This window comes from Antechinus flavipes, chromosome 1, assembly GCF_016432865.1.
Source record: "Antechinus flavipes isolate AdamAnt ecotype Samford, QLD, Australia chromosome 1, AdamAnt_v2, whole genome shotgun sequence".
Taxonomy (NCBI): domain Eukaryota; kingdom Metazoa; phylum Chordata; class Mammalia; order Dasyuromorphia; family Dasyuridae; genus Antechinus; species Antechinus flavipes.
The window spans coordinates 163,294,191-163,303,544 of NC_067398.1; the positions used below are offsets into that span (position 1 = coordinate 163,294,191).

Below are 9,354 nucleotides of genomic sequence, written 5' to 3' on the forward strand. Positions count from 1 at the left end.
CACTCCATCCTGTACACAAAACAGAATAGAACTACATGTTCCTCAACTGTCATTTTGTTCCTCTAACTGCCTTGTTTCTCTTCTCAAAGGTTTTCACAGATTCTTCAATTACCCTCAGTCAACTTAAAACTCTTAAATTGATTTCTAAAAACATTCAGTGATTAGCACTCATATTTTTCTTGCCTTATTATGTTTCTTACTATCCACTCTGACTAAATTAAAAAAATAATATCCACTCTGCATGCCATCTCTTCCTTGACTCACATATTTTCTCCTCCCTACATCATTTTCTGTACCTTTCCAAATTTTCTTCTTCCCCTCCTTCAAAACATTGTTCAAGAATTACTTTCTTGAATTAATTCCAAATTAATCATAATTAGCTCTGAATACATCAACAATATTTCCCAAAACAGAGCAAATGAAAATTGGTTATAAACCATTTAAATATTAAAATTGATTATTAAAATGTTTAGCTCCTGACCCACACAAGGCCTCAGTTTCCTGATCTATAAAATCTGGAAACTACACTAGATAATTCCTCTGATCTCTGATAGCTTCATCTCCAAACTTCAGAAATTTTTATATGTCTGGAATGCTATCTCCCTCCTCATTTCTGCCCTTCAACTACCCTGGCTTTGTTTAAGTCCCTCACTTTCTACAGGAATCCTTTTCTGATCTTTCTCAGCCTTTCCTGTAAATAGATTGTTTGTACATAATTGCTTGCATGTTGCTTCCCTGATCAAGGCAGCAAGGTGGTGCAATGGATATAGTATTAGGTCTGGAGTCAAGAAGACCTGAATTCAAAATATGCCTCAGACATTTACCAACTCTGTGACTCTGAGCAAGTCATTTAAGTTGTTTGCCTCAGTTTCCTCAGTTGCAAAATAGAGATAATAACATTACCTATCATGCAGGGTTATTTTAGAATAAATGAAATAATATTTGCAAAGTCCTGGGCATATAGTTCTTTCTACCTTTCTTCATTAGATCACAGAGCTGTCTTTTAACTTTCTTTGTATTCTCAGCATTTAGCTCAGACTTACTATCTGATATACAGTAGGCTCTTAATAAATTTTGACTAGCTTTAAAACTATAAAAATTTCACTTCCTCTTCAAACATTTTTATATAGGTGTAATATCCTTGACTTATTATTACTTATTATTCTGCATACATTAGGATTCTTGATAATGATGATTTAATGGTTGCTTCTTTTAATTATAACTTAAGAAATCAGGAAGGATATTTTTAGCAAACATCCAAGATAATGGAAAATATTTCAAATTATGCTAAATTATGTCCACATATAAAGTATACTTAGTTGCCCTTTGTCTTTCCCTATTTAAATAAAATTTTGCCATTTCATTAAAAAAAAAATCACACAAAAATAATTCTCCAGGTTTAGTGTTCTGCAAACTCAATCCTGATCAATAATATGACTTAGCAGTCAAAGAAACTAATGCAATCATATATTGAAGAAATTAAGAGAAGCATAGCATCCAAAACAAGAAATGTTAAGAGTACTGCTCTCCTAGTAATACCATTTAGTTCTGAGCACCACAAATCAAAGTAGTGTGATTCTAGAGATGCGCAGGATACACATGATAGTTTTAGTGCGTGAAGAGTTGTCATGTAAACAAGGGATTTTAATTGTTTTGCTTCTCTCCAGAAATTCTGTAGATGTGAAGAGGAATGGATGAATGTAACAGAAGCAGAGTTAGATTTTGATATAAGAAAGAGTATGTAGAACAATAAGAGCTTTTCAAAAGTGTAATGTATTTCTGTGGGAAATAAGTTTCTCCTCACTAGAGGTTTACAAATAAAGGTTAGCTATTGTAGAGAGGTTTCCTGAAGATATATGAGTTGAACTGGACAGTCTCTGGGGTCTGACATCTGAGATTCTATGATTCCCTGCTTTCTGTTACTATTAAATTCAAGAATTTCTTGACAGTCTTAAAATGTCCTGTCTGTTCTATGACACTACAAAGAATTTTTCTGGGGTATGTCTGTGTATATAAGACAATTATATTCACTAAAAAGAATTGCTGCACATGGAGTTGTGAGGAATTAATAGGAAAGAGAAAACTTCAAGGAAAAACTAGGAAAGAAATGTTTTACTTTTTTTTTTTCTTTAGAGATGAATAGAGCTGGTCTTTAAATGATCAATATCTGAAAGTCCTCTAAACTACAAGAATTAGTTATCAATTAAGTTATAGATTAAAATTTATACTAAATTCCATATATTTGGACAAGTATTATGTAAGATATGGTGCATAAGTCATTTTGTATTCTTGAAAGTTTTGCCTTTCCCCATCTTTCTTTTGGTTAATAGTAACTTAGGAAATTTAGAGTTTATAAACTTTTTGTTCAATTCTTTAATAAAGTTACATAATATGTTCAAGTCAAGAAGCATTTATTAATAAGAACTTATTAGTGTGAGGCACTGTGCTAAATACTAGTGATACAAAGAGAGGAAAAAACAGCTTCTTTTTCAAAGGAGTTCACAGCTTAATCAGGAAGCTAATATACAAATGACTGTAAACAAAAAACAGGCAGAGATAGTATCAGAGGACAGGCACTAGAAGAAAGAACCAAAAAGACTATTTTGCAGTAGGTAGAATTTTAGTTGGGACATAAAGGAAGTTAGGAAGCTACAAATTGGGGATAAGGAGGAAGAGAATTCCAGGCCTGGACAATGGCCAGTGAAAATACATGAAGTCAGGAGTGTCTTGATCCAACAACAGTAAGAAGTACAGTATCACCTGACTATAAATTATGAGGAAGAGAATAAAGCATCAGAAGAATGCAAAGGTAGGGAGGTGCCAGGTCATAAAGAGCTTTAAATGGCAAAGTTTATATCTGAACTTGGAAGATAATAGGACATTGTAGTTTTCCAATTGGAGGAGTGGCATGGTCAGACCTATGCTTTAAGAAGATCACTGATAGCTTAATAGACAATGCACTGGAACACGGAGAGATTTGAAGTAGGAAGACAAATCAGAAAGCTATTGCAGTAGGTTAGGCATGAGATGATCTCAGCTGAACCAGGGCAATGGCAATGTCAGAGGAGAGAAGGAATTGTTGCAGATAGATGTTATGAAGACAGAATCTTCAGGCTTCACAACAGGTTATACATGGGAAAAAAGACATAAAGAGAGTGAGGAGTTAAGGATAACACTTAATTTCCCAATTTGGATGACTAGGAAGATAATAATGCCCTCATATAATAATAAAAAAAAAAAAGTTGGGAAGAGGGGCAGGTTTTGGGGGAAAGATGAAAGAGCTCAGTTTTGGACATGTTAAATTTAAGACGTCTATAGGATATCCAGTTCAAGATGCCCAATAGGTTGAAAAGGGAAATTGGATGAAGAGAGAAAAGTTAAACCTAGATAAACAAATATGAGAATCATCTATACTGAGAGAATAATGGAATTCAATATCAAATTACTTATTTTAGGCAATAAAATGAACTATTTATGGATAACTTCAAGTACATCAAATTTAAATAATTATAGTCACATTTATTTGTTTTCCATTTTACAAAGAGCTTTCCTTAAAATAACCCCATGAATTAGGTAACATAAATTTTATTCCCATTTTATGGATAAGGTTAAAAAAAAAAAAAACTTAAGAAGCTAAATGACTTACCAAGATCATACATATAGCTAGTAAGAATTCTATCAGAGACCCTCAATCCAGGTTTTTCTGACTCAACATCCAATATGCATTCTACTTACTATCTTATCCTACTCTAAATATACATATGCAAAAACTGTAACCACACAGATCAGTTCATGCTGTATACATTTACACTGGACTTCAACAGACTTCTAATTTTTTTTAATACAAATAAATCTCTTTTCCAAGTAATGCATTCTACTGAAGGGGTTAACAACTGTTTTCCTATATGGAAGACAAAGATTCTTGCTTTCAAAGTGATTTTAGCTGACTAATTTAGTTTAAAGGAAAAACAGTTTCAGTTTGAATATCAAAGTTACCATACTGTGTAGCAAAAACTTACTTATCAGCAATAAAACACCTGCTCTAAAGGAAGTTTTGAAATACATTCTCAACTTCAAAATAGAATACTAAATGAAGGAATTAATCACTTTATTATTATTAATCATTTTGGTCAAGAACGATACTTTAAAAGAAAAAAAACTTCTTTAAAACTAAGAATGACATGTTTCCTATCACAAATGTTTAAAAATGCTACAGTAGAAAGATATTCTTATGAATGCTAAAAAGGAAACAAAACTAATAGTAGAATTTAGACCTAAATGTTTGTAGCATTCTCACAGCCTTACTTCAACAAATTTTAGTTCACTTCAAAAGCATTATCCCTTTATGCATTACAACATTCTATATTTTTATACTACATAAGATTCAAAGGTTAAATGGGAGGTAACTTGCCATAATGAAAAATATCCTGTACTTAAAAGTCAGAGAACCTGAGTTCAAATTCCCCCTTCTGTCACCTGAGCAACATTGCTCTAATTTCTGCATTTCACTGGGCCTGAACTTCCTCAGCATTCAAATGAAGGCTTTGGCCCAGCTCTTCCAACTCTCAACCAGTAGTCTATATAGTTTTAATTCCTTCTTGGGGAAAAAGGGGATGTAGGGAATGGAAGACCTGTGATTTCACTTGTGTAAAGAATTCTCAATGAGAAACTCTACAATGAAAATGAGCAACTGCTCAACCACTTACAGACTTATTAAGCTGACTGGGATACTAAAATCTCAGGATGATACAGCCAATATGAATTAAATGTGAGACATTGTAGAGTACATAGGTTTTAACCTCTATCTATTAGGGCAAACAAAGGCCTTTCAGTGATGTCTGTGCAGGGAAGGAAGTAAAAATGAATCAATCTCATTTTCCTATCTGAACCATTTTCGGTTGTATTAAAAACATTGGTGGAAAAAAAGTCTAAAGCACTTTTTACAGAATGAAGCTTGGGGATTTTCTGGATCTTCATTATCCCAAATATTCTTGTACTCCATTGCTATAATCAGTAATTATGTAAAAAGCTAAATTACTATTTTTAAAAAATACAAATGATAATTAACATTAAGTCAGAGAATTTCAAAAATACGGACACAAAATGTTTGTAACAACTTAAATTTTCACATAAGATTGGGGGAAATTTTGAGGGGGAAAAATACCAGCTTATAAATTGCCTTTTCATAACCTAGCAGCTAGGTTTTACAATACTTCCGAGGAAAGAAAAATTTAAGAAGATCAACAGTTGTTCAAAGTTCTATAAACTAATCGCATTCTGAAAAGTCCAAATTAAAGAAACAGTAAAAAAATAAAGTTTTTGAGTTCAGTAACCAAACCATAGCATTGCCTTTCCTCCTACCTCCAGTTAATGCAATATTTGCCGTACTTCAAAGTTTTAGTGAAAATGGAATGTCTGTCTATAGCTGGCAAAGGGATGGAAAAGTGAGATCCATCTCAGTTACTTTTGTAAACATGCTGCTTTCCTGTATATGGCTGAACTGTACTTCCCAATCCTGCAAACAATAACTGCAGGAAAATACAGAGACTCAGAAACGGGAGACAGAGAAGTGATTTTTTTTTTTCAAAGAACAATCTCTGTGTCTAATATTAAGGGCTCAGAGGAGGGTCGCGACAGAAATGAAGAAGGCAAAAGGAGATCTGGGTGAAAAAAAAAAGGGGATGGGGGTCTCGATGCATTGAAGCGTAAATATTAACGTTTCAACTTTTTAGAAGCTTTTTTTTTTTTTTTGGTATAAATAGGCCCAGAGGGCAATGCAGTGGGCAAGTTAGTAGACCAAGCAAAGATGGGGGCGGGGTGAGTAGGGGGGGGTGACTTCGAGCTAAGCAATGTGGGGGGGGAGGGGGAGAGCTGCACAAGGGTAAGCAGGAGGCTGGCCCGAAGGTGGGTGCGGGAGTGCTCCCCTTTTTCTGTCGTAGGGTCTGAGCTTCGCTACTAGGGGAGTGATGGGCCCACGCCCTCGGGCCGCTCCTCAGGGGTCCGTTTGCGTCCAGCCCCACTCCCCGCCAGTCCTACCGCGCTTTGTCCCCCCAGCCCAGGGCGCAGCTTCGCCCAGTGACAGCCACTGGCCGGGAGAGCACGAGAAGATCCAAGAGCCCGCGGCTGCTTCCTCCCTCCCTCCGTCAGCTTTGCCGGAGACGGGTTCCCCCTCCGCCCCGAGCCCGAGCTTCTGGCGCTCCCCTTTGCCGCTGAACCCGACCGACCGGCTCCCTTCCTCTCCTTCCCTTCCAGAACGCCGCCAGATCCTTCTCCTACCCAGAAACTCTCAACGAAATGCGCCATGACCATCGTGCCGCTGCTGCTGTTGCCGCCACTCGGGCTTCAGTGTCCTCTCCCGGCCACCCCCGCTCCGCTGTGTAAACACGGGCCCGGCCCCCAGCGGCACCCCCACCCTCCTCCTCAGCCGCCGCCGCCGCCGCCGCCGCCTCCTCCGTCCCCGAGGCCTGCTTGGACGCCTCCAAGGCGCATGCGCCACCTAGTGGCCATCGCGGCCACTGCAAGACCTCTCACCCCGCCTCCTATGCTTCGCGCACGCGCCCCCGCTTCCTCCGGCGCCCCTGCTTCCTCACTCCCCCACCCCCAACCCCGCAGTTCAGTTCCCAGACCCCTGGCGGCTGCTCTTTCCTCTTTCCCCTCGTCTGCGAGACGTTATTGGTTGCGACCTCCTCGAGCCCTCTCCCCCTTCTTTCGGGAGCACTATTTCCTGCAGGATTTGCTCCAGGGATCTAAGTGAGGAAGAGAGAGGTGGAGGGGAGATTGCGGGGACGAAGGTTTATGCGCCGAGGGCACTGGCGTGGATTGGGGAGGGGGGTGGTGTCTCTTGGTCGCCCTCGCTCCTAGGTTCACCCTTCACCCCACCCCACCCCCGCTCTCCATCGCCTTCCCGCTTTCACTGCCCCGCCTCGATGAAGAGGAAGCGGCTAAAGAGGAACCGCCCCCCGCCGCGGCCGGCTTGGGGTGACGACGGGGATCCTCGCGGCCTCCAACTTGAGTGAAGAACCGAGGACGGAAGCTAGTTTCGCACCCTGCCCCTAGACCCGTGATCTCTTCGGCCCGGGCCGAGCCGGAGTTGGTGGCTTGATCCTCACGGGGCAGCTTGCGAAGTCGTGGGAAAAGCAGCAAGTTTTAACGTACCTTGGCCCAAAAGGGGAAAAAAAATCCGTTTTTCCCCCTTGTGTTCCCAAGGTAAAACGAATTTCACCGAAATTCACCATTTACCTAACGTTTCCAGCACGAGAAGGAAGTGAAACGCAATTCAAAATTCAATTCCCAGCACCCAGAAGATAATTACCCCCCCCCCGAATTTTCTCTATGCAGCCTCTAATGTAGGATTGTAGAAAAATGCCTTTATCCTATCTTCAAAGATTTTACTTTTTAATCCTTGGAGAAAAGTTTACTTAAACTTTTTTTTTTTTTAAGTGTCCTAATGACTTAAATGCTTCTGAAAAAATTTCCAAATAGTAAAATATTAACTGAAAAAGCCACATCTAAATCCAAGTAAAATCAACTTGCAGGTGGCCTTAAGGTACACCATAATCTAATTTATCAACCTGGAATTGCTTTCTTAATGCCAAAGAAATTCCAAAATAAGGAAGTTAAACAAATCACCCTGCAGTTGCCTTTGGCCTTAAATTCTCAGAACTAAGAAGTTTATTCCAGTAGTTAAGTTGGAAAGTAACCATGGTCCAAACAATGTACTGCTATTTAGATTATTAAAGTGACTAAATTTCAAAAACGATGATTCAATAAAATTAAGCATGTGTGTATGTGTATATGTATGCACACACGCTAAGTTTATTTAAAATGCCAGCGGACTTTACATTTTATCCTCGTGGCAATAGGGAACCAGTAGAGTTTTGGGGACAGAGGTAAAATGGTTAGAAATTGAAAATTCCTTTAGGAATATCCCTTTGCATATATGGGGGATGGATTGAAGAATGAAAAGACTAAAGATAGACTACCTAGAAGTCTGTTGCAATAGTCCACGAAAGAGGTGCTGAATGCTTCAATTAGGTGTTGGCTTAAAAGGGAATAGAATAGTATTTATAAGAGATTGTGTAGTCCAACTAAGGAGATTTGACAGATGATTAGAGAGAGGGATGGAAATTGAAGAATGAAGCATTAACTCAGGTTATCTGGCTAGGAAAATGGAAGATGATGTTGCCTTCAATAGAAAAAAGGTAAGTCAGGAAGAAGAAATAAAAAGAATAAATAAAATTAAATTTTCTTCCTGTCCTTATAAAGCTTATATTCTGTGAAAGGAATATGATACAAACACCAAAAAACTATATAATACTAAGTGCATAAGAGGTGCAAACCAAGTACATTCATGGTCCAAAGGGTGGGGGTGAAGGCATGAGGATTTTTATTGACTAGGGAGATATCAAGTAAAGCTTAATAGGCGAGTCAATAGTGCAAGGGAAGTAGATAGACTGTTAGTTTTCTATCCACTTTAGCTAAAGGAAAGTATATCCATCTCTGTTAAGACGAATGAAAAAAATAATGAATTTGGAGTGAGAAGATCTTAGCTGTTACTGACTGATCAAATCAATCCCTTAACTTTCTGGAATTTAATTTCTACTATTGTAAAAGGAAGAAGCTGGATAAAATAATCCCTTTTTGCTCCAAGTCTACCATCTTGTGCACTTGCTCAAGATCATAATAGGACAATACTCAAACCAGGATTTAGTCTTCTATAAAACGCTGCCTTCACTGAATAGATTCTAAAAAAAAAAAAAAAAAAAACTTTTGTAATTCCTTTTCCTGAAATGCAAATGGAGTACATTTGCCTTGAAATACTACATAACTTCAAGGACAAAATAGCTTGGCCAAGTTCTTGTTTTCATCTAGATCCAAAAAATTGCTTTTTTCCCCTTTCCTACTTCCCATATATCAGCAAAGACTACTTCCTTCTTTTACTCAGAACTATCAACTATAATTTCCTCCCAAAAAAGTTGCCAAACGCTTCTACTTTCCTCTCTTATATCTCACTTTTTTTTTTTTCCTCTATCCCCTCTCGTTATTCTCTGTCACAAACTTTAATTTGGCATGCTTATATCCATCCAGGATCTTGTGCCATTTTTGCTTGCCAACTTTCTTTTGTAATAATATTAACTAACCTTCCATGATGTTGCTTCCTTCATTCTTCAATGTCAGCATTGTTAATTTACTCAATAGTATTTTGACTATATCTTCAAAGTTCTCCAAATTGGGTTGAAACTATTAATTGGTGACTTCCTTTTTACCTCTTTCATCTCTTGCTCCTACCACTCCTGCCCTTTCCATTTGTCAATATTCAGTTCTGATCAACATGGGTTTCTGTCACCTAGCTCT

The 9,354-nt window shown here is 38.2% G+C and overlaps 1 protein-coding gene across 1 annotated transcript in view; it reads right to left on the reverse strand.

The window, feature by feature from the left end:
- FCHO2 (FCH and mu domain containing endocytic adaptor 2) overlaps positions 1–6,390 on the reverse strand; it is a 152,213-nt gene extending 145,823 nt beyond the window's left edge. Inside the window, exon 1 of the mRNA XM_051992371.1 lies at positions 6,277–6,390. Coding sequence (XP_051848331.1) covers positions 6,277–6,309 — 33 coding nt within the window. The 5' untranslated portion in view covers positions 6,310–6,390. The remainder of the gene's footprint in view (positions 1–6,276) is intronic.
- Between the last annotated feature and the right edge of the window lie 2,964 nt (positions 6,391–9,354).